This window comes from Artemia franciscana, chromosome 1 (genome assembly GCF_032884065.1).
Source record: "Artemia franciscana chromosome 1, ASM3288406v1, whole genome shotgun sequence".
Taxonomy (NCBI): Eukaryota; Metazoa; Arthropoda; class Branchiopoda; order Anostraca; family Artemiidae; genus Artemia; species Artemia franciscana.
Window position 1 is genome coordinate 9,201,444 of NC_088863.1, and position 26,374 is coordinate 9,227,817.

A 26,374-nucleotide genomic window follows, 5' to 3' on the forward strand; every position below is an offset into this window, starting at 1 on the left:
CCAACTCCGCTGGCTTGGCCATATCCAACGAATGTCGGCCAACCAGCTCCCAAAAATCACTTTTGAAGGACGGGTTCACGGCACGTGCCCCAGAGGCCGACCTCGTAAGAGATGGACCGACAACTTCCCGGCCAATAACCTCCCCCAGCTACTCTGTCTAGGGCCAGATATATCGGACTACCGTCACCACATTCATCATTTGTTCAGAAGAGAAAAAGCCCCAATACAGCCACAAAGGCCGGACGGGACTTAAGTCAAGTAAGTCAAGCATGACACTATAATTTCAACCAGAGTCGACCAAGCTCTAAATGGGTAGGAGAAATATGGGGAGGGGTAACAGGAAGGGTGTGCAAAAGCACAGGATGGCTGACCCCCTAACCCCCCGTTGCACTTCCTGGCCGAAGGGTCAGGAAACGGAGATGAGCACCACTGGTAGGGACTGTAAATTCCAATTCCGTATTCTTTACCTTTTTACCTAGAAACCTTAGTATCAGTTTTAAAACAGTCGGGTTCAAAGATCCAGTCTTTATATTTAACCCTTTCATCAAAATCATCATTTAAGGCTGCTCTGAAATGCCGCTGGGAAATTAGGTGAAACATTATTGTGTATATAATTTTAGCTTTGTAAAGTAGTTTGTCAAATATTTCCTCTTAATTTTTTCGTCCTTATTTTTCCTTCCGTGAATTAAAACTACAAGTAGGAGGAAAAACAAACAAATGTCTTTTGTTTATAGAAAAGGAAGCAAACTAGAAGCAATGAAACAGGACACGACCTATTTAGAGAAGCATCAGCAATGTCACGTTTTTCGTGGATAATTATATGTCAAGAAAAATAAACGTCTTTTCCACGTTTCTCTATTTTAAAGATCTGGAAATAAGGAATATACGATTGCTTAGTAGATGAAAGTATCCAAGCTCCAATATTACGACAAAAGTATTTATTTTTTAAAACCCGAGTACATCACAGGCATAAGTGTATCTGCAAGGAAAGAGATATACTCTTATGCTGGTTTTCCCCTTGACCAAAAGATTTGCAATGCAATTTTTTTTTATTTCATGAAATACTATATTTGCTCACTCTCCTAGTTCACCCGATTCTGTTAAGAGCTTCATTCTTCAATCTCTTGAATTAAGTTTTTACGTACTTTATTTCTTTTCTGATGTCCCTTTCTCATCCCCTTTAAAAATGTCTTGATTTTCGTTAGGCTCCAGCTAATTAATCAAAACGCAGAATTTTTACACCCTATCATCATTGAACCGTCAGATACGGCATAATCACTCATTATAGTTTTAGAAAGTGGGAACCCACATATGTCGCAGAGCTTGTTCTTGTACATACGGTCATTCGAATGAGTACCTGAAACACTGTCGTGGAAAAAAAATCTCGGGAAAAAACTAGCATGTTTATCTTACCAATTTTTAAGTGTCAAGGCTTAACAGACATCCGTGGCTACTATCAATAGGTGGCGTCTAATGTCCATTCTTATTTTTAAAGCCTGTTTCTACTCTTCTAAAAAACAATAAATGCGAAATTCTACATTTTTGTAGATAGGAGCTTGAAACTTCTACAATTTTTTTTAGTGCAAACAAACACCCTGCTCCTTCACTATTAGGTTTATTACATCTTCACTACAATTATATCTAGGGAGCTCAAATATCCAGCATAATCCAGGTTTAGGACAGTTTTATTCTTAAAGTTATCAGAATATTCGCCCTTAGTCTAAACTCTTAACAACTCTTTTTTTGGAGGGGGTTTGAGCTTTGTGTTGCTTGTTTAAATGAAAAAGATTCATTTGAAGTTTGAGTTGATTATGGTTATGTTATGAATTGTAAAGGAATATATATTAATAAATAAATAAATTAATTAATTAAATTAATTAATTATTAATTAATTAATAATATATATATATATTATTACTTGTTACTGCCATGCGTCTACAAACTCTAAAGTTTTTCTTAGCGCGGAAGCATTTTGTTGAAGATTTGTTTTGGTTTTATATGTGAAGAAAATTAAATTAAAAAAAGTAGAAAAATGTATTTGATGTCTGTATTTGACGTATTTGTCTTGTATCTGATATAGGAATAGGATTATTATTCTCCTAGACTTTCATTTCCAGTATCAACAAGTCTAATAAGCATCTTTCTCCGACAGAGATTAGGTTAATTTGTCTATAATTACTCCATATACTCTAACCACCAATCCTATAAGAGAATCCAGTTAAAGCTTTTACAAATCACTGGGCGTTAGCCTTTGGTCAAAAATCAAATTTGTGAACTTTCTGTACGTTATACCAGTCTTAAAATTTCGTTTTCAAATTATCAGTACCCGAAGCCGTATTGTATTTTCCTAATCTTCCTAATCTTCTCCTTCTAAATTACCAAAAATTTCATTATTTTTCCTGTCATTCCGACAAGTTCATCCTAATTTAACTACTTGTCAACACTTCCTTTCTGCACATGTTACTTCTGCGCTGTTTATCAATAATTGAAGCCCCATTCCTATTTTTGACTGAAACTTTTCGGGACTGACATGTTCCCCTCGGTTTCTTTATAGGCCAATACAATTCCTTAGTATTGTGCCGTCTGGCTGGATTTTCCAGATCCTTAACCATCTTATTCGTACCCTTGATTGAATATTTACTCAGTTCATACTTGAATGCCTTCTATGCTTCCTCTGCTTCTCTCTTAATTGCTACCTATCTCTTGTTTATACGTAGTTTACTTTTCCATTGCAATCTTTTCGTCAACGAAATCGTTAAGAATTAACTGAAAATACAATAGAATTAAGTGAAGATGTAAATCCCATCAATACAAAATTTTGTTTTTGGTGTCTATTACCCTCTGAGGAATTTCTTGGGTGTATGCATGCTCAGAGTTACTAAAACAATGGCACCAGTTAAAAAAAAGTAGTTTTTGAGTTAGAATTGAAAAAAAGGGAAGAAATGATATCCAATCAGAAGCAATGTTCTGGTGTTATCTATGGTAAAGAGCCATGTACCTTCAATACCTTTCTTTCCGCACAGCCCTTTCGTACAGAAGGAATCGTAATAGAAACTTGAAAGGGAACGTATCCGACGAAAAATTGAAATTTCTAGTACCCTTTTTAAGAGCCAAAAGTGACTGGATAGCAGCCAACCCCTCTTCCATACCCGCTTACTACCCATATGTCCAGAGCTCTTAAGACATACAATGATTTGAAAAACAGGATGAACGACTACGAGGCAAGTGTTCGTTCAATCTAAGATACAAGATCTTTGGAAGTATTCGGCCATTGCTGTATTAGGCACATACTACATACAATTCAGCCAACAGTCTCATATCTCCAGAGCTCGTTTATGCCCGTTTACTACCCATATCTCCAGAGCTCCTAAGACATACAATGATTTGAAAAACAGGATGAACGACTACGAGGCAAGTGTTCGTTCAATCTAAGATACAAGATCTTTGGAAGTATTCGGCCATTGCTGTATTAGGCACATACTACAATTCAGCCAACAGTCTCATATCTAAGACCCTGTAGATTCAAAGACGCTCTGTCCGGAAACATCAACTCACAACAATCATAAAACAGCAGCAACACCACAACGTCCATCTGAAACCAAATTTCGGGAGATGTTCATATGTGTTCTTCTCCCAATCTGAAAATAAAGGCCGGGTGAACAGAGAAGAAATCTCTGGCAAAAATTCAAGAATGATCAGGTTCCTTAGGGTGGCTTCTGCTGGCATGGACGTTGTTGAGATGAGACTTGTCTGAAAACTGCAAACAAGCAGCTGCTGATCGAACTGGATTACATAAGTCATCCGGTCATTAATGGTGCCGGGCAGTAAGCAATAATGTATGTTTCTCGTCGAAAGTAAGAAATTGAATTAGCCACAAGAAATCCAGTCAAAAATTTTGAGACAGCTATTTATTCCAGTAAAGTCGAAAGACTAAAAAAAAGTATGGCCCCGGGAATAATATAGCCCCTACAGTCCCTCATGCAATTGCCGTGAGTAATGCAAATCGCTAATTGCTTATAGAAAGGTTTTTTTTATGGGGGAGGAGGTAAGTTTTATCTTGGGTGTCTTATCTGCGCAATCCCCTCAGGGAGTATTCTGTAGTCCAGGAGCCTCATACATGTAGATGGTAGAGGGTAAGCATGTCAGGGAGTCCGTTCCAAAAACAAGCCAATAAACTAATTGTTCTTCATCAGATGAATGTTGCAGCTACAGCCGTAAGGCTGTGGGTTACGAAGAGGTTAATTTAAATAAAAGTTGCTAAAGGAAATTCGTTTGAAACCCATTTTCTTAATTCGTTGAGGTAAGTTTACCCAGATACAGAAAAAAGAAAATAAAAAGGATTTTCAAAAAGGGTTTTTGACAAAGGGCAAGAAAAACTTTTTTCCAAAGGTTTGAGACTTAAAACCGTATTTCCCTGGGCCAAGAGTCCTTAGCGCACAAGAACAGTCCTAGTCTTGACATGAGTTCAAAAATGAAGCCCCTAAAATGGCCAAATTTTAATTTTTCTGACCTGCTTATAACTGACACCAGTTATTCCTTGAGCCATGGAGCAGCATTACACTAGAACAAATTAAGCGGAACCTTTGAGCAAACAAATTTTATTCTTTAGACCATCCACTTATGCATACAACAAAGTTTGCATGATTTTGGTTTCAACAATGCATAATATGTAATCTTTCCCCTGAAATGTATCTATCAAGATTTATTTTGAAGCGGCTAATTTCAGTAATTATGCATCGTTCCCCTTGGAGCTGCGTGCAACATTTGAGCCATTCGGAGATTTTGTGAAGACTTTCTAGTCATTTTGATTAAGATAACCCTCCTTGAGTTTTGATTTGATGCTAAGTTTGAGCTATCAGCACACCCAGGATAAAATAACGTGCCAAATAAGACCGTCAGACGACCTCAGTTCCATTTTATAACTGAAAAACGACATACGTAAATACTTAAGAATAAATACTTAAGAATAAAAATACTTAAGAATCTCGGTTGACTGAACCTTCTCTTAACTGAAAGGATCGCTAAGATCATGGGTCCTATCTAGCAAGGACAAAGACAAAAGAAATTAAAAAGAAGAAAAGAATAAAGCATGGTTTAGGCAACACTCAGACAATAGGCTATGATATTTTCGGGTCCGATCAGTAGTGACACCATAAGGTTTCAAGGACATCAAGGAACGAATCGAGCTTTATCATAGAGTAAGCACGAACAACACAACAGTTTGTGCCGGTTTTATTCATTATACGTATTTTAAGGCACAATTTCTTTGTTGAATAACATTTCAGAATGGACAAAATAATAAATAATCAATCATCATTAGTTCAAATTGAATCATAGATAAAGTCTGAAGATCAGCAAAAATATTCTAAGGCATATCCGTCAGATGTACAGGGTTGTCACAGTTTAGACCTAAAACTGAATAAACATTTTAGAGCTTTGTTCAGCCAAAGAAGGGCTGAAACAAAAATGCATCATTTAAATAAACCATCAAACAAGCAAAATAGAAGGGAGAAGTGAATTTGCCTGAGGATTTTCGAGGGTATTTTCAAACTGCCAGTAAATTTTGTGACTCCGTCCATTGTCGGCAACCAAATTAGCTTTCAAAAAGGAGCAAAAAATATAAAAAAGGAGTCGAACAAAATTAGGCCAAAAATCCTATATCAAAAAGAACTCACCTTAAAAGTTGAAACCATTTTGGAATCTTCAATGAGTTTTCCAGGGTAATGTTCACCAAGTGGAAATGGAAAATCTGATCCCAGCATAATTCTGTCCTAAAAAGAGAACAAGCATCAAAATAATACATATACTGTTTACAAAAAACTCAATACGAAATTGATCTTAAGACCCTAATTTTCTTCTGCCCTGAGACTTCCAAGAGCTTCCAAATGCAGAGATATTTAATAGGAGTAGGTTATGGTAATAGACTTCCAAATCAATAAAATAGTATAATAATTGATTATTAATAAATTAAATTTTTTACTAATGATTAACCAAATAAATGATTGATGAATTAATAATTAATAAATTAATCAATAATACATAAATAGTTATTATAATAAAATAAAAATAAAAGAAATTAAAAATATTAGCATGCAGAATTTCAAAACTTTACCCAAGTGTAGTATAATTAAAGTCAGCACGTCTTTCCTTGTTTTGACCTTTCTTTGATCGAACCCCATTTTTTTAAGTTCTATAAATACATTTTTTTTAAATAAATAATTGTTTTATTAGCATTATTGTAAGTGTAATTAATAACTATTATTTTATTGATAAATATTACCATGTAGGAGACATTTTTAATTAACAAATTAATCATTAATACATTAGTAATTATCACAAGATAGTTAAAATGACAGAAATTTAAAATATTAGTGTGTAGGATTTCAACATTTTAATCGTGTGATAGCATCAATAAAGTCAGGATGCACTTTTTGATTTTAGAGAATATTGCCTTAATATGTCCATCTGTTTCAATTTCATTTTCTTAAAGTAAGCGATTTAAAAAAAAAATTATAGCAAAGAATGACAAGTATCAAACAGTTCGTGGTAACGAACTGTAGTAAGGAGCGACTTGGGTCAATAGTAACCGAAACTCTAAAAAACGAAATTTTGATACCAATAGTTCCATCAAAAGAATTGGATTTTAATACTGATTTTAAATATATAAGATTCATCAAGTTTAACCTTACCAATCAAAAGTTACAAGCCTGAAAAAATTTGCCTTATTTTAGAAAATAGGGGAAAATACCCCCTAAACGTCTTAATCAATCTTAACGAAAATCACACTATCAGATTCAGCGTATCAGAGAGCGCTACTGTAGAAGTTTCAAGCTCCTATCTACAATTAAATAAAAAACAAGTTTTTTTTAACTGAAAGTAAGGAGCGACATTAAAACTTAAAACGAACAAAAGTTGTTCCATATATGAGAGGGGCTGTCCCCACCTCAGCACCCCGCTTTTTCTATTTCTGATCAAGAGGTTGCTGATTTAACCGAGGGCAGCAAACATAGCTCCAGCAGGGAAAGCTCCAGTGATAAATTTTTTACCACTTAAAAAATTATTATTAGTGCAATTAAAAAAAATAATTAAAAAAACGGAAACAAAGCTTCTTGAGAATCAAAACAGACAAATGGATTGGATGGACAAGTCGAAAACCTGAGGAGTGCAAGAGATAAAGTTCACCATAAGAAAATGCGTCGAATATCTTTGAAACCCGCGATGATTTATTATCTTGCTACGGACCTTCAAGTATAAGTCTAAAAAAAAGTTAAAGAATTTCTATTTTACTTAACTTTCCACTAGCTTCTGACTTTCCACTAGCTTCTGTGTTTACATAGATTCTTACTGAAGATTCTAGCGTCTTTACGGAGATAATTTATTATCTTGTTACAGAACTTCAACTGCAAGCTTATGAAAATCTGTGCTCATGGAGTAGGGTATCGAGTAGGGTATAAAGTACTTCTACCCTAGTATCTATATCTATAGTATCTATTCTACCCTACTTTCCAACAGCTTCCCCATACAACTAAATGTCAAAAGCACTTCTATCTAATCGACAAGACTCATTCATACAATAAAAAAACTCTTGTCTGCAGCAATTTGTATAAATATTCAAAATTAATTTAAAAATCATTTGTCCTGACAAGACAAAAAAAATAGCTTTGTCAGTTCCATTTTCTTCGTTAATGCATGGAAGAGCACGATGGAAAAATAAAACCAAATTCAACTATTTCCTATTTCTTTTGTCAGCCAGTCATTTTCCTCCGTCTTAGTCCTGGATAGACACAATTTTTCTCTGGATAGGTTATTAGAAGGGCTTAGTTGACAAAAACAAATAATAGAGACAAGGGGCATGTAATATACAATGCTGGTTTTTGAATAAGATGTGTCAATGATTTAGGTGAGAAATAGCTCCAAAATTTCGCTACTTTATGTATTTGAGAGCACGAATAGTGCTTGTTATGAGTATTTTTAAGAAAAAAGGCAGTAAACATGAAATTTGACTTCTTGAATTAGTTAAGTGAAAACTTCGACAGCCATATGATGGATTTAAAATTATGGAAATGTAGAGTTTTAATTTTTTAGTGAAAATATTTAGTTTTTAATATTCTTTCTGGCTTTTTCTTTTAGATTTTCTAATAAGTATCGAAAAAGACTCAAATAACATTTAAACCATTATAATTAAGCAGTATAAATTAAAAATAATGAATATATTTCCCAAAGATTAAAAATATTCCACAAGAAGATAACATTGTTTTATTGATTGTTCTGTCTTTTTAGCGACTTGAAGCAAAATTTATTTTGTGGCCAGCCTATGAAAATAAAGTCGGCCTAAGAAAAGCTACTGAAAATTAAGCAGCGCTCTGGAAAATCAAGACTAGATTTTATTTTTGTAGACAAAGCTTCTTTTTAACTGAGTTTCTTTGGAAGGCAAACTCTTGAGCACATACAAAATGTATAAAACACAGCTATACATGTTTTAAATTGGTAATGCATGTCTTAAAATTGGTGCCGGGCAAAAGACGTACCTTGCCGTTATTAGATTGATGAAGATGTATGTTTGAAGACAGTGCTGCGCTGTTTACTGAATGATCAATTAATTCAAATAATCAATTCATGTCCAAAAAACGACCTTTGTTAAACCATTATAGATTTATGAGTTAAAAGTCTACAAAAGAAAATTTAATGAGAATTAAATGCATAGGTTGTATTTGATTATGCATTTAATGTTCTATTATAAAGGTAAAATTTTCATGAAAACAAGCTTGGAATAAACTGAAATTAAACAAGGACAAGCACAAAATTGGTTTGCTAAAAGCTGGTCACTGAATCGACACTTGAGCTTTTCTTTTTGCAACGAGTCTGTCAACAACTTGAACTTTTTTTTAGACAGATCTAGTATTTGCACCTTTCAAGGACTCGCTGTTACACTGAAAGATAACTTTGTTACTGGTTTATAAAATAGGTTTATTGGTTTATTATTATTTTATTATTATTATTATTATTATTATTATTATTATTATTATTGGCTTATAAAAAAAGATAAAATTGTTATTGGTTTATGGCTAAAGTACTGATTTATTTTGGTTCTATGAAAATCTTTACCTTATATTTGGCTCGTTTTTTCTGTGATTCAAGACATAGCTCTTTTTGCACCACTCCAAAGAGATTCCATAAATTAAAGTTATTTTAACTTAAACTTAATTCTTAAAAAACCTTCCTGAAAAAACAATTCTTTCAAGGGAAAGTAAAGAGTCATATTAAAACTAAAGACAAGCAGAAATAGTGTCATATAATAATTCAAACTCAGAACGATCAGATACTATCAAGGAATAAATAAAACCCGAATAAATAAAAATTCAATAAATAATCAGATCAAACATGAAGATAACATATACTGATATAGACGAATAATTAAATTCTATAACACATAAAAATTAATATCAATACTCAATTCAAAGTGAAAATAACTAAATGTTTAGATTATAATGACAAAATAGCTGAAAATCTTAGCACTTCATTATTAATGACTTTAATTAACAACAGTTTTTTTATTTCAATGTCATGAAATAAAGTTATATCATTTCTTAGAATATATTTCAGTCTATATTTGATACAGCATATCAGTTTTTTTCTCTAAAATGCACTAGCAAAGATAGGGCAATTTCATGATCTGGGGCCCATGCACTTAGGACTCTTCAGTCGTAGAGATACTTTTGCGTGCATGTTGATCTTTTCGAGTAAATAACACATACAATTCCCGCATGAAAAGCCCCAACGTTGAGCTCTATATAAACGAAAAATAGACATAGGCTATAGTAAAATTTTCAAAAATTGGAAAAACGAAAAGAAAAAGTTTCCAGAGAACCCAAACAGACAGATGGACTGGATGGATCAGTAAAAAAGCTGAGAAAGGTGAGCTATACATTTCAGCATAAAATAATGCACCCAGTGCGATACGAATTATATCTTCTATCGCATTTTTTGAGTGATTTCTATTTTTCCACTTGAAAGGGCAATTATACCACAAACTTTACTGCAGGACCAAGTGACTATGAGAAGGAGTGGGCAAATACCACCCTGAGCTAGAATATCCGTAGATGGTCCTAATTAAATTCTAATTTGGCTTCATAATTTCCAGGATCCCCTAGGATAAAGCATTATTTCATAATTATATAATTTGGGCCTCGTGGATGCTCTAAAAATTATATTGCCAAGTAAGATTTTCACCATCACTGTCGAACAATAATAATGCAGCAGTCCCTATTCTAAGTGGAAAATTATTACCATGCCATATTTCAATCTCACTTTTTAGCAGAGGCGCCAAAACACCTTAATCGTGGTTAGTCTTGGATAAAAGAATTGTTTCAAATGAAAGTAAAGAGTGACAATAAATAACTTAGATGAGCATAAGCTATTCTGTATGTAAGGGAGGCTATCCCCTCTTCAGTCCCTACTCTTTACTACAAAATTTTAAAGCGCTTTATTGGAAGCATTTGTGACTATAACAAATGTATCTAATAGGTAGGTGCAAGTGTGTTATTTACCACTTGCATTTTAACACGTTTGCCTAAACCAAATGTGTATCCATAGGTCAAGGCTGTATCCATCGGGTGTAGGGGGTTTGAACCCCTCCCCCCTGAAATATTTGTTAGACTCGTTACAAAATGAATATATAAAATGAACGTAACAAAAATGAATACAAAGAATTTTGATGTGCTTTTTGAAGTTTTTTTTGTGTGTTTTTCGCGTTTGCGATACGCGATGATGATTATCATCTTGTTGCAGACCTTCAAGTACAAGCTTCAAGAAAAGGTTTGTTCATCCCACGCGGCATTTACTTGCTTAAAGAAGTTTTCATTCTACTTAACTAGCTTTTTTCCCACTAGCTTCTCCATATACCTACTAGTCAAAAACAATTGTAGCCGACATATAAAACTCATTCAGATCATTTTTCAAAACCGAAAAAAAAAACACTTCTCTAAAGCAATTGGTTATGATTCACATATAGAATTTTCTTTCCCCAAGATGAATTCCAAATTCTTTGTCCTTACAAGACAAAAACACGTCAAAACGGCTTTGTCACTTGCATTTTCCCCAATGCACGGAAGAATCTAGTGGAAAAGTCAAACTGGATTCAAAGATTTCCCCAGTGAGCTCGTTATTTTTTCCGCTTTTTTCGGGATTAAATAAGAAAAAATAAGTTTCTTCAACTGAAAATAAGAAGCATCATTAAAACTTTAACCGAATAGAAATCATTACATATATGAGGAGGGTTGCCCCTTTCCTCAATACCTCGCTATTAACGCTAAAGATTTTAATGCTTTTAAAAATTTTTTTTATTGCTGTGGCTTGTGTTTCAGGAGTCGTTCTTAAAGAATGGGTAACAAATTTAAACTTTAGCTTAAAGAGTAAGGGAATGAGGAGAGGGCAAACTTCCTCATACACATGATAATCTCTTTTCGTTTTAAGTTTTAATATTGTTCCTTACTTTCAGTTAACAAAAACTTGTTCTTTTTGTTTAGTTTCTGATTGTCCGGGTCTACCTCCACGCCTCCCCCACGAAAAAATCCTCTAGGCAACTCAGCGGCGGTGACGATTTACCTAGAAAATTATTCTGAACATCTCCAAACAAAAAATTGAGTCAGCAAAGAGAAAGTAAGACAAATAAGAAGAATTTCGTATAAGAATATTTGGCAAATTCCCCCAGTGTAAAATATCTCCTGAAAGTTCAGCCTCGGGAAACTTCCTTCCTCATAAAAGATTCCCCCACTTAAAATCCCCTCAGCATAATTTTTACCTCCCCCTCCCAAATAATGTATCCTAATAACTCCCAATAACAAATATTATACGTAAACAATGGGCAAATTTTACAGCATAAAGATCCTTCTCCAGGAGCTTTAGGGCGCCTTGTTATCTGCAAAGGCATAGCTATTCGGCCTTTTAACTATGCTGAACAAAATAACTGACTCTAAATTTTGATTGGGCATTTTGAGGAAAGGGGGCATGAAAGGAGGGTTAGTTGCCCTCCATTTTTTTCACTTAAAAGGGGCACTAGAACTGCTAATTTTCGTTCGAATGAACATTCTCTCGATATTCTAAGACTATTCCTTAGATGCAATCTCTCCTGGAAAAAACGACAAACAATTAAACCCGAATTGGTAATCGTTCTTCAGGCAAAAAGTAGAAAATTTCACATTTTGTAGATGGAAGATTTTCACTAAGGTTCTTTTGAATTTTGGGGATGTTTCCCTAATTTTTTCATGCTGGTAGTCTTTTATGGGCAACAATAAGCTTAATGAATCTTGTACATTCGAAATCAAAATAATAAGCTCATTCTTTTGATATATCTCTTTGTATCAAAATCCCGGTATTTGGAGTTTTAGCTACTATTGAGCCGTGCCCCTCCTTACTTACAGTTTGTTGCCACGAAATGTTTAATGGACAAAATTTTTCCTCTGAGTAAGTTATTAGAGGCTTAGTTGACAACAAAAAAGAGTGAGGATAAGGGATATGTAACATACAATGCTGTTTTTGGACGTGACTTATCAATAATCCACGTGAGAAAGGGCTTAAGATTTTAGTTTTCAAACAGTTCGTGGTAACGAACTGTAGTAAGGAGCGACCCGGCTCAATAGTAACCAAAACTCTAAAAAATGGAATTTTGATACCAATACCTACATCAAAAGAATCGCATTTTAATGCTGATTTTAAATATATAAGTTTCATCAAGTTTAGTTTTACCCATCAAAAGTTACGAGCCTGAGAAAATTTGCGTTATTTTAGAAAATAGGGGGAAACGCCCCCTAAAAGTCATAGAATCTTAACGAAAATCACACCATCAGATTCAGGGTATCAGAGAACCCTACTGTAGAAGTTTCAAGCTCCTATCTACAAAAATGTGGAATTTTGTATTTTTTGCCAGAAGGCAGATCACGGATGCGTGTTTATTTGTTTTTTTGTTTTTTTGTTTTTTTGTTTTTTTTTTCTTTTCCCCAGGGGTGATCGTATCGACCCAGTTGTCCTAGAATGTTGCAAGAGGGCTCATTCTAACGGAAATGAAAAGTTCTAGTGCCCTTTTTAAGTGACCAAAAAAATTGGAGGGCACCTAGGCCCCCTCCCACGCTAATTATTTTACCAAAGTCAACGGATCAAAATTCTGAGATCGCCATTTTATTCAGCGTAGTCGAAAAACCTTATAACTATGTCTTTAGGGACGACTTACTCCCCCACAGTCCCCATGGGAGGGGCAACAAGTTACAAACTTTGACCAATGCTTACATATAGTAATGGTTATTGGGAAGTGTACAGGCGTTTTCAGGAGGATTTTTTTGGTTGGGGGAGGGGTTGAGAAGAGGGGGATATGCTGGGGGAACTTTCCATCGATAATTTGTCATGGGGGATGAAAACCTCCATGAAGGGAGCGCAGGATTTACTAGCATTATTTAAAAACACAATGAAAAAATAAATATGAAAAAGTACTTTCAGCTGGAAGTAAGGAACAGCATTAAAACTTAAAACAAACAGAAATTATTACCCATTTGAGGGGCTCACCTCCTCCTAATACCTCGCTCTTTACGTTAAAGTATTTTTAGTAATTTCAACTATTTATTCTACGGCTTTTGTGATTCTGGGGTCATTCTTAATGAATTGGGACAAAATTTAAGCTTTAGTGTAAAGAGCGAGGATCTGACAAGGGGGCGAACCCCCTCATATATGTAATAAAAATATGAGAATACAAAAGTTCTTTACGTAAGCTAATTTATAAGTTACGTAAATCTCTTACTAATAAAAATATTCGTAAAAAATTAAAAGTTCTAGTTGCCTTTTTAATTAACCAAAAAATCGGAGGGCAACTAGGCTTCCTCCCTCGCTCTTTTTTTCTCAAAATCATTCGATCAAAATTATGAGAAAGCCATTTAACCAAAAAAAAAAAAAATGCAAATTTCGTTTTAATTATTCCTCTGCGGAGAGCCAAAATCAAAACATGCATTGATTCAAAAACGTTCAGAAATTAAATAAAAAAAAACAAGTTTTTTTAACTGAAAGTAAGGAGCGACATTAAAACTTAAAACGAACAGAAATTACTTCGTATATGAAAGAGGCTGCTTCCTCATCAACGCCCCACTCTTTACGCTAAAGTTTTTTACTGTTTTAAAAAGAAGAATTGATAGACAGAGTCAAACTTTAGCGTAAAGAGCGGGGCGTTGATGAGGAAGCAGCCTCTTTCATATACGAAGTAATTTTAATAAAAAAGAACTTGTCTTATCAAACAGTTCGTGGTAAAGAACTGTAGTAAGGAGCGACCTGGCTCAATAGTAACCGAAACTCTAAAAAATCGAGTTTTGATACCAATAGTTACATCAAAAGAATCGCATTTTAATGCTGATTTTAAATATATAAGTTTCATCAAGTTATACCCATCGAAAGTTACGAGCCTGAGAAAATCTGCCTCATTTTAGAAAATAGGGAGAAACACCCCATAAAAGTCACACAATCTTAACGAAACTCACACCATCAGATTCAGCGTATCAGAGAACCCTACTGTAGAAGTTTTAAGCTCCTATCTATAAAAATGTGGAATTTCGCATTTTTTGCCAGAAGACAGATCACGGATGCGTGTTTATTTGTTTTTTTGTCTTTTTTCCCCGGGGATGATCGTATCGACTGAGCGGTCCTAGAATGTCGCGAGAGGGCTCATTGTAACGAAAATGAAAAGTTCTAGTGCCTTTTTAAAGTGACCAAAAAAATTGGAGGGCACCTAGGCCCCCCTCCCACGCTCATTTTTTCCCAAAAGTCACCGGATCAAAATTCTGAGATAGCCATTTTATTCACCATAGTCGAACAGCCTAATAACTATGTCCTTAGGGACGACTTACTCCCCCGCGGTCCCCGTGGGAGGGGCCGTAAGTTACAAACTTTGACCTGTGTTTACATATAGTAATGATTACTGGGACGTGTGCAGACGTTTTCAGGGGGATTTTTTTGGTTTAGGGGGGAGAGTTGAGGGGGGGGGGGGTTACGTGGGAGGATATTTCCATGGAGGAGCTTTTCATGGGGGAAGAGAATTTGAATGAAAGGGGGGCGGGATTTTCTAGCATTATTTGAGAAAACAATGAAAATAAATATGAAAAGTTTTTTCTATTGAAAGTAAGTAAGTAAGTAAGTCGGCACTAGACCCTTAAGGTCCAAACCGGCGGTGATAATCTCCGTTTCATGGTCCTTCAGCCAGGAAGTGCAATAGGGGGTTGGGGGCCAACCATCCTGTGCTTTCGCACACCCTTCCTGCTTACCTTCCCCAGATTTCCCCAGGTACCCATCTAGAGCTGAGTCGACTCTGGCTGAGCTTACAGAGTCACGCCACTGACCCCCGTCCCAAACTAAATAACTAGTCAAAACTGGGATTGAGCCCGTACCCCTTGGACACAGAATTCCCACCCCAGCGCGCCAACCATTAAAACTTAAAACTAACAAAAATTATTACGCATATGAGGGGTTTACCTCCTCGTTATACGTCACTCTTTACGCTAACTCTTACGTCACTCTTTACGCATCACTCTTTACGTATTTTTAGTAATTTCAGCTATTTATTCTACGGCCTTTGTGATTCAAAGTGTGATTTAAGTTCTAAAGCTTAAAGTTCAAAGTCACTAAGGCTTAAATGGGACATTTCAGCTTTAGTGCAAAGAGTGAGGTATCGACGAGGGTTGAACCCCCTCATATACGCAATAAAAATATACGAATATAGAAGTTCGTTACGTAAGTTAATTTGCAAGTTACGTATAATTTTTACCAATGAAAACGTTTGTAAAAAATTAAAAGTTCTACTTGCCTTTTTAAGTAATCAAAAAATTGGAGGGGAACATGGCCTACCCCTTCACTCCTTTTTTCTCAAAGTCTTCCGATAATTGCAATTAATTAATATGCAACTTTTGTTTTAATTACTTATGTGCGGAGAGCCAAGATCAAAACATGCATTAATTCAAAAACGTCCAGAAATTAAATAGAAAAAAAAACAAGTTTTTTTTAATGAAAGTAAGGAGCAAGATTAAAACTTAAAACGAACAGAAATTACTCCGTATATGAAAGGGGCTTTTCCTCCTCAACGCCCCGCTCTTTACGCTAAAGTTTCTTACTGTTTTAAAAAGTAAAAAGAGTTTTTTATTGTTTTAAAAAGTAGAGTTGCGAGAAAGAATCAAACTTTAGCGCAAGGAGCGGGGCGTTGAGGAGGAAAAGCCCCTTTCATATACGGAGTAATTTCTGTTCGTTTTAAGTTTTAATCTTGCTCCTTACTTTCATTAAAAAAAACTTGTTTTTTTTCTATTTAATTTACGTACTTGAGTGCAAAAAAGGTGCCGGATGATACTCACAAGGGTAGTAAAAATGAAATCTGACTTTTTTGATTGGTTACGTGAAAATTTACACAGCCATATATGCATTAAAAAAATCGAAAAAACTAAACTTTAATTTTGGTGAAAAAGATATCCATATTGTGTTAAAAATAAATATGATTAAACAGTGTAATTTCAAAATACTGAACAAACTGTCCGAGGAGTATAAAATGTTCCACTAGAGTACAACGATTTTATTTCTTCGTTTTAGTTTTTGTTTTTTCATAGTTGCTGGAAAAACCTTATCAATTATGTCTGGTAATCAGGCTTTCCATACTCTATTTGCTTTTTTTTGCATTTCAAACAGTTCTTGGTAACGAACTGTAATTAAGGAGCGATGCGATTCAATAGTAGCCAAAACTGTAAAAAACAGAGTCTTGATAATAAAATCTGACTTTTTGGATTGGTTACGTGAACATTTACACAACCATATATGCATTAAAAAAATTGAAAAACAAAACTTGTATTTTTGGGAAAAAGATATCAATATTGTGTTAAAAATAAACATAATTAACCAGTATAATTAGAAAATACTGAAGAAAACTGTCCGAGGAGTATAAAAGGTTCCACTAGAGGACATTGATCTGTTTCTTCATTTTTGTTTTTTCATAGTTACTGGAGAAACTATCCAATTACGTCCAATTACGTACGTTTTATCAAGGTTTCAAATAGTTGTTGATAAAGAACTGTAATTAAGGAGGGATGCGACTCAAAAGTAGCCGAAACTATAAGAAACAGAATCTTGACAATAAAAGATACATCGAAAGAATCGGCTTTTGATGCTTATTCAAAATATATAAATCTCATGAAGTTTAATGTTACCCATCAAAGTTACGGGCCAGAGAAAATTTGCATAATTTTTGAAAAAGGGAAAAAAAGCCAATAAGAAATCAAGCGATCTTAATGAAAATCACGTCATGAGATTCAGAATATCAGAGAATCCTACTGTAGATGTTTCAAGCTCCTATATACAAACACATATAATTTTGAATTTTTTGCCAGAAGCAAGATCACAGATGCGTGTTCATTTGTTGTTTTTTGTTTTCCCCTGGGGTGATCGCCTCAAAACAGTGATCCAATAAGATCTGCAGAAGGCATATTTGATCGGAAATCAAAAGTTCTAGTTCCCAATTTAAGGGACCAAAAATAATGGAGGGCAGCTAGCCCCCTCTCACTTCTTTTGTCTATAGGAACTTGAAGCATCTTTCCGATTATGTTCAATAATTAAATAAAAAAAAAATAGCTTTTTTAAATGAAAGTAAGGAGCGACATTAAAACTTAAAACGAACAGAAATTACTCCGTATATGAAAGGGGCTTTTCCTTCTCAACGCCCCGCTCTTTACGCTAAAGTTTGACTCTTTCTCTTAACTCTACATTTTAAAACAGTAAAAAACTTTAGCGTAAAGAGCGGGGCGTTGAGAAGGAAAAGCCCCTTTCATATACGGAGTAATTTCTGTTCGTTTTAAGTTTTAATGTCGCTACTTACTTTCATTTAAAACAACTTGTTTTTTTAAGATTCTATGACTTTTAGGGGGTGTTTCCCCCTATTTTCTAAAATGACACAAATTTTCTCAGGCTCGTAACTTTTGATGGGTAAGACTAAACTTGATGAAACTTATATATTTAAAATCAGCATTAAAATGCGATTCTTTTGATGTAGCTATCGGTACCAAAATTCCATTTTTTAGAGTTTTGGTTACTATTGAGCCGGGTCGCTCCTTACTACAGTTCGTTACCACGAACTGTTTGATTGGGCTTTCCACATAATTTTTAGTTTTCCTTTCGATTTTTAAATAAATACAAAAAAAATACTCAATTACTATTCAGACTCAGTTGTACTTAATTAATATAAATTAATATTATTCCATAAGTAATATTTAATTTTCTCCAAGTTCTTCTGTAAAGGTGGAATTTTCTGAATAAGCTTACTTTAAATAGGTGAAAATCATGAAAGTTTGAGAAGAAACTAAAAAAAGACAAGGACAGTTATTGGTTAGATAAAAACTCTTCAGTTGGACATCGGTATTGTATATCTTTGCTCTCGAGCCATGAGCCTTATCATCGGCTGATCTAGGGGTCCAAAATTTTTTTGGGCCCCTCTTTCCCTGTGTTTGTTCTTTTTTCATTCTTTTTTGGAATAATTACCCCCTTCCCCTAGATTTCTCATATCGCCCCCAACATTTTGCTCAAGATCCACCCCTGGGTCTCATCAAAACTATTGTTTATAAATGAGTCTATGTCTTACCACAAGTTGGGTCACATCAACTTATCCTCCTAGCTTTTTTGTGTCACAGCATGTCTTTTATAAGTGGACATAATAGAAAATAAAAACTCATTTCGTTCGGTTCAAGAAATAGACTTTTCTATTTTAGCTCTGTATAATTTAATTGTTTGGCTACTCTTAAAAAAATGGATTGCCAAAGCCTTTTTTAAGTTTGTTGGCTAATTTGTAATTAAAAGCATTAAAATGTTCAAAATCAATAAAAAAATTTCATTTGGCTATCAACCTGTTCTTTTGAGAATATTTTTATTGAACATTTTTATTATTCTCGGGAAACACCTAGGCATTCTTTTTTTTTCTTGACTCTCTCGATATTTTTTTTCTAGTACTTTTAGTAACAACTCGGGATTATAACAACTGAAAATTCAAGAAAGAAAGTTTTGCTTTTCGACATTCAAATTTCCTATCCACAAAAACATGAAATTTTACATTTTTTTTTTCCTAGAAAAAAAATCATAGATTTTTCCAAGGGCAATCACGTCAAACCTATGATATTAGAAAATAGGGAGAGGATCACTGGACATAGAAGTTCTCTTGCCCATTTTAAGTAGCAAAAAAAGTTTAAGTAGCAAAAAAAATTAAGTAGGACCGAACTAGTATTTTGCCCCAAAGAAAGGCAAATTGCACTTGGGAAAGAATTTTAAGATGACCAATCAATTTTGAAGTACCAAAACACTACATATGAACTTCCCAGATTCAGGGGAGGTAATTCTGTACGGTGGCAATAACCCCCCTTTTCTAGCAAAAACCCATCTCGTAGATATTTTATCACCCATTTCCACTTGCTCTACCTAAGAAAATTTACAACTTAGGGCTGCAGTCCTCGCGAAACATAATTCAATGTCAAGTTTTCTTATCTTTTTATCAGTAAAATCTGTTGCTGTTTCTATATTTCATATATATTCCCTATTATTTTACACAATTATAGTTCTACTTTGATTACATTACGGCTATTTTTTCATTCCAAATATAAATAAAAGCCAACAGGTGTAATTTGTAATTTGTTCACATAATTAGATCTATTTATTGATAATATAATGTAATCAAGATAATTAGGTTAATTTAATTTCATTTTAAGGTTGAACTAAAAAAAAAAATATTTTAATATTCTTCCGATTTCAAAATTTGAATTCCATTAAGTTCCAAAAATCCTTCAAAATTAACAAAAAGGCTAGTCAATCTTAATTAGGATTGTTGTCCTGAAGTTCAAGAAATTAACCGGTTTTGCCACAGAAATATTTTTTGCTGTGTAGTATATATTGAATTTTCAGTAAAAGAGATTAACTTAAAAAATCTTAAAAGAAGAGAAAAGAATGTCCGTATTCCTACTATAATGTTCAATTTTTATGGCTAACAATTAAGGTGTTCACAATAAACAATCTACTTTCGTAAGTAAATCAAATGTAATTAATGTTTGCTGGTGCATTTTCTTCAAAATGAGCTTATTTGATAGCCAAGAATCTCACCAAAATGGATATTGTCAATAGTTGACAAGAAAGAATCTCATTTACTTATTCCCCTAGCTTATTTGTGTCCCAACATTTCACATACAAGTACCTATAATAAGAATAAAACTCATTTGGATCGGCTTAGGAGAAGCCATTTCCCCATTTTAGCTTCCTATAATTGGCCGCATTGTTTTTCTCTGGATAGGGATTGGTTTATAAAAGTCTTCTTTCATTTTCTTAGTTAATTTGAAATCCTTAGGACTGCTTAGTGGACCCTAAGCTCTTCAAATGACATATTAAATTGTTCCATGGGGACCTCCTAGGTTCTCTTTTATCAGTCCAACTCCCTCCATCCCGCGAAAAATTCTTGGCTCTTGACTAAATCGAACAGAAGTGAAAAAGTATCAGTCGAAAGCACAGCCCAATAAAAGTGCTTTCTAAGCTAACTTACGCCGGGTTTTACTAAACCCGTCGTCATATCAGCTTTCAACGTAAACTATTCATTTATGAGATTTGGCCTCAACTCTATTTTATTCCGTCTTTTTAAAAGGGAGGTAACAGAGTAAATTCTTATACTTGGGCTCCGTCATTTTAACTTTAGAATATCTTTCGAGAGAAGCCGACTCAGCTTTTACACGCATACCGTCATTAGGGTCACGACTGTCACTACTGTCACTGTCATTATGTTCCCTCTGAATACGTAATTTTGTGACAATCCTGCAGCTGTAACTGGAACTATAACAAAAAGATATTTATATAATTGACTTTATTAGTCTCAGATTTTTAAACTCACCAATCCAGAATTATGATATTACTTTGAATTTTCTTGAAGAAGGATCTAAACTTACTTAAAAATCCTGAAACAATGTAAATCATGCATTCAATGGCAAAACTTTTCACTTTTCAGAACTGGCTAAGCTGGAAAAAAAAGGAAAAAAAAATGCCCCAGAATTTAGATGAGCTTTGTTATGAATATTTCTGATGTTAGCTATTTTCGGGTATGATTAACCTATTTTTGAATATGGGAGGTGACTTTCCCTCCCCCATTAATTTTTTTGTTCATTGCTAGATTTTAAAATAATTTATTTTTAGGAATTTCATTAACAAATACTGTTTTTGGTGTTTGTTTTGACTGAAATTGAAAAATCACGATATTCCCCCTCCCCCTCCTAAAACCTTAAAAGTTTATTTCATCCCCCTCGCTATATTTCCGGCAAATGGCCCCCCTGAAAAAGACGCCTTATGTATTGGCTATTGTATTTTTAAATGTTGATAGCATTAACCATAGATATGAAAATATTACTATCTACGTATAACCACTCGGTCTTTGTTTTTATCAAAGCAACCTCTTTGTCGTCAAGCACTAATTTGAATAATTCGCTATACTTGAAATTTAATTTTTGAACCTACTTTTGCATCCTGAATTTTTAAAACCTAAATATATATTGATGGAGATAATGCCAATTTGCTTAACTTTTGACTCCAGCCAGAACCGAGAACTAACTTCACTTTCAATCGCAGCAACATTGTTCTTGTAAAAAGCCCACTTCTGTCATTCCTTACAATGTTAAAACCTTCAATTCACCTTTCAATGGGGTGAATCAATTACCTTTTCGTAATCCATTATTACCAAGTAATTACTGGGGAATATTACTGATGGGGAATATTACCGTAATCCGTATTACCAAGTAATGATTAATTAGGTCTGCTGACTCACAAACTTTTTTAATCTAAGTGTACAAATTTTGGTATCATGTCCATTTCCCATCATAAAACAACACTCTTTTTCGTTTAAAATATAGATACGGAATCATGCTAAGTAATTTGCTTCCTACAGAAGTCAAGCTAATGTCTCTCTACTTGCTACACTAACTCTCACCACCTTTCTAACAGAGGGTTTAATCAAAGTTTTGGTAAAGTCCCGGGCTTTTTCCTTTTCCCACTTTTCTAACAGAGGGTCTAATCAAAGTTTTGGTAAAGTCCCAGGCTTTTTCCTTTTTCCACCTTTCTAACAGAGGGTCTAATCAAAGTTTTGGTAAAATCTCGAGCTTTTCCCTCTTCATCAATAATAATATTCACTAATTTTTGTATTTTATTTCCAATTTTATAACCACCTCTCCTTTATGGTGTCAATATAAAATCAGCAGTAGGGAACAAAAAAAGTAATATGCGTTTGCGTCCGGCCCATTAACAATGTGACTTAGCTAATACAAAGCTGTGGCTATGTCTAACTTGAGCCATTCAAAACTTTTCGTAGAATTTTTTGATTGTTATCAGCCAGTCAAAAAATTCTATAAAATATCTGATTGGTAAAATCCTGAGCTTTTTCCTCTTTATCAATAACCAGATTCACGATTTTTTTGTATTTTATTTCCAATTTTATAACCCTATATATATATATATATATATATATATATATATATATATATATATATATATATATATATATACCATACCATATATATATATATATAACCAAAGATATGGCTGTCGCTAACTTGAGCCATTTACAACGTCTCGTAGAATTTTTTGATTGTCATCAACCAGTCAAAAAATTGTATAAAATATCGAATGTGGCTTAATTTAGGGATAGCTGAATCTCGGTATTAGTAAAATCTTATTGTGAATGGATCTTAGAACAACTAACAAACTAGACAAAAAGCACTGGTTTTTCAACAGATATTATACATATTGTACATGAAATTTGCTTGGATAGAAACGCAGAGAAGTTGCAGCATGATCTCTTTAGTTAAAATGAGTAATATAAAAATGAGTAATAAAAAAAATGAGTAAAATGCGTTTGCTTCAGGCCCATTAACAATTTGACTTGACTAATACAAAGATGCGGCTATGTCTAACATGAGCCATCAAAACTTTTCGTAGAATTTTTTGATTGTCATCAGCCAGTCAAAAAATTGTATAAAATATCTGATTGTAAAATCCCGAGCTTTTTCCTCTTTATCAATAATCATATTCACAGTTTTTGTATTTTATTTCCAATTTTATAACAATAAATATAACCATATATATATATAACCAAAGATATGGCTATCGCTAACTTGAGCCATTCAAAACTTTTCGCAAAATTTTTTGATTGTCATTAGCCAGTCAAAAAATTGTATAAAATATCTGATGTGACTTAATTTAGGGATAGCTGAATCTTGGTATTAGTGAAATCTTATTGTGAATGGATCTTAGAACAACTAACAAATTTGACAAAAAGCACTGGTTTTTCAACAGATATTATACATACTGTACAAGGAATTTTCTGGGATAGAAACGCAGAAAAGTATCGCCTCCTACTTTCATATTTAATGCTTAGTTCATATATTAGATTCCTAAATATTACTTAGAATTATTAAATATTAACTATAAATATTAAATATTACTATAAATATTACTTAAGTTTTCTGCTCTGCGATTTGCTTAAGTGTAAAAGTATTTCTACATTCTAATTTCTTATTTCTTAGTATTTCTTTTAGATATTTCTAGTATTTCAAGTATTTCTAGTATTTCTTATTTTTAATGAAGGACCATAGAAAGTTATGCAGAGAAAAAAGCTTTTCACAATAGAAAAGATTAGACGCAATCATCCTTTTAATGCAACCCTTTTATCTAATCTCATCTGCAGCTGACGATTGCATGTCTTCTGATGATTTTCGGTAAATTACTAAAAAGGCTTTTAAATTAGCTTAGAAGGGTCATTCCGGAAACTATTCTTTCGTTGATATTAGATTAAGGAATCGCTTATTTGAAAATTATATAATCCTTCTTGGAATCTATTTAAATTAACAAAATATGAAGTTGCCGGATACTGTGGCCAAGATTAGAATCCTTTCAGAGGTGGAACTGAACGAAATTAAAACCGGAAGGTGTAACCATAGATAAACAAAGGAAATTTTTGTAAGAAATCGCAATCAATCAAGACTTTTCTTTTTTTACTTGAATTTTTTACATAAGAACCCATTAGATAGAACTTGTTTTTTCGTCCTTTTTTACTTGCTTAGCCTTTCGCACAGGAGAATCATTCAGGCTTTAAAAAGGGTCTTTTTGGGTGTCAATTTCTGATATACATTAAAGATATAATGTGATTGGCCTATGAAAATTCTTCACATACTTAACCCTAGACTAGACAAATTTAGACAAATTTTTATATTAATTTAGATAAATTAATTTTATCCACTAGTAATTACAAAATAAATCATATATAGACACAACCACCACGGGAAGGCTCGAAAAGCCTTATGATGGACGGTTGCAATCCTCTAATTCTGAATCAATAACACAAATGATTTAAAACTAAAATTAAAAAAAAATAAAAAAGGACACAAACACTCTCTCAACTAACAAATAATACCAAAATTAAATACCCTCTCCCAATAAATGTTACTTAATCTTTACTTTAAGTGACTCAATGTGTTCAGCCATCTTAATGCCAGCTGGGATATCATTCCAAATAGCCGGGGCTAAATACCTAATTCCGAAACCTGGACGTGTGGTGTCTCTGTACTCAACAACAAAATTATCCGCCTCCCTAATCGTATACCCGCGGAGCGAACAATTTAGGCGAAAAAAAATCAGTAAAAACTGTAGGATATACATCATTCCAACATCAATAATCAAAAACAGCAGCTTGATAACCGTGAATCTGACCAATAGTAAGCAGTCGTAATTTCTTAAAAAACGACGCCGTATCATTCACATTTTGTACATAATTACCAAGAAGACGTACTGTTTTATTTTGAAGAATCTGCACCCTTTTAAAATTTGCATAAGAGTTTCTAGACCAAAAAACACAACTACTACAACTACTGCTACTACTAATAACTCACTGCAGCATCAAGCCGCCTGAGGCCAACACCGCTACGAACGCTCCTCCTCTAACCAAATCTATTGAAGGCTCCCTCTTTGCACCTTCCCAGGAAGTTCCCATTTCCTTTAAATCTTTATTTATGACATTCCCCCACCCCAGACGAGGACGACCTGCTTTCCGCGTAGCCCCAGACGGTTAGCCAAAAAGGACAATCTTCGGCAATCAGTCATCCTTCATCCGCAGAACGTGGCCTAACTATCTCAACCTTTCTTTCAGTATAGCCTTAGAAAGCAGGATTGAACCACATTTTACGAAAATCTACTGTTAGAAATACGATCAGTCAGCCGGGAACCCAGAACATTCCGTAGGCAATTACTGTGGAAAAAATCTAGTAAACTTTCGTCCGCTTTTAGGAGCGCCCATATAACAATAGCTTCAGAGCCATATTTGACCACTGTCAACACTGTTGCTTCCAATATTCTAATCTTGTTTGCAGACTTATCTTCTTATTCTTCTAAACCTTTTTTTAACTGTGAAAAAAACATCCTGAGCATTAGCTGTTCTACTTTTAATATTTTCACTGCTCCTACCGTCTTTACTAATAATACTACCAAGGTACGTGAAGCTGCCCAACTGATCGATCTTTTCGTTACCCAACGTCACCTTTTCATTTTCACTTATTCCTAGCCTAAAAGACTTAGTCTTCTTAACATTAATTTTCAAACCTATTCTAGCACCCTGAACTTGCAAAACATGTAAAAATTCATTCGTAAAGCGCAGCAATAGTATGGTACAGTAATAGAAGAACTGATAATGGCAAAACATACTTTAATCAGCGCAAAATCCCCAGACCTCTAGCAACTTTAGCTGCAACAAGATCACTATTACAAATCACCTCCCAGACAAATTGCCTCCCAGACAAATTACAATCAAGCTGGAAGCCCGAATAACGCACATTAAAAAGTATATCTCCATCAACACTTGACTGCTTACTAACTCTTCCAAATATCATAAAATAATTTTTTTAACATTCACTGACAAAAGGCTCAAACTTGTAAATGCAAAAAAAAAAAAATACTTTAAAACCCTATTTACTTTCAACAACAAATCATCAGTGGATCGACTAGAAACAGTTATTGCAGTATCATCCGCAAAAGTTGTAACAAAGCACTCAGGTAAGTAGAAACGCATTGAATCAATATACAGAAGGTACAGAAGTGGTCCCAAGATACACCCCTGGGGTACACCAAACTTTACTTGAAAAGGAGAGGAAAACATCATTTAATACAATTTGATGAGTTCTTCCTCTCAAAAAACTAAATCACTTCAGATAGCTAACACGAATTCCAGGGGATTGTTGATGTTTGAGTAAAATTTTAAAATCCATTGCATCAAACGCTTTTTTAAAATCACTAAAGCAGTCAAAGGAATTACACCACC

The 26,374-nt window shown here is 34.0% G+C and overlaps 1 protein-coding gene across 1 annotated transcript in view; it reads right to left on the minus strand.

The window, feature by feature from the left end:
* Positions 1-26,374, minus strand: part of LOC136025168 (2-amino-3-carboxymuconate-6-semialdehyde decarboxylase-like) — a 146,085-nt gene that overhangs the window by 6,391 nt on the left and 113,320 nt on the right. Inside the window, exon 6 of the mRNA XM_065700935.1 lies at positions 5,676-5,771. Coding sequence (XP_065557007.1) covers positions 5,676-5,771 — 96 coding nt within the window. The remainder of the gene's footprint in view (positions 1-5,675; positions 5,772-26,374) is intronic.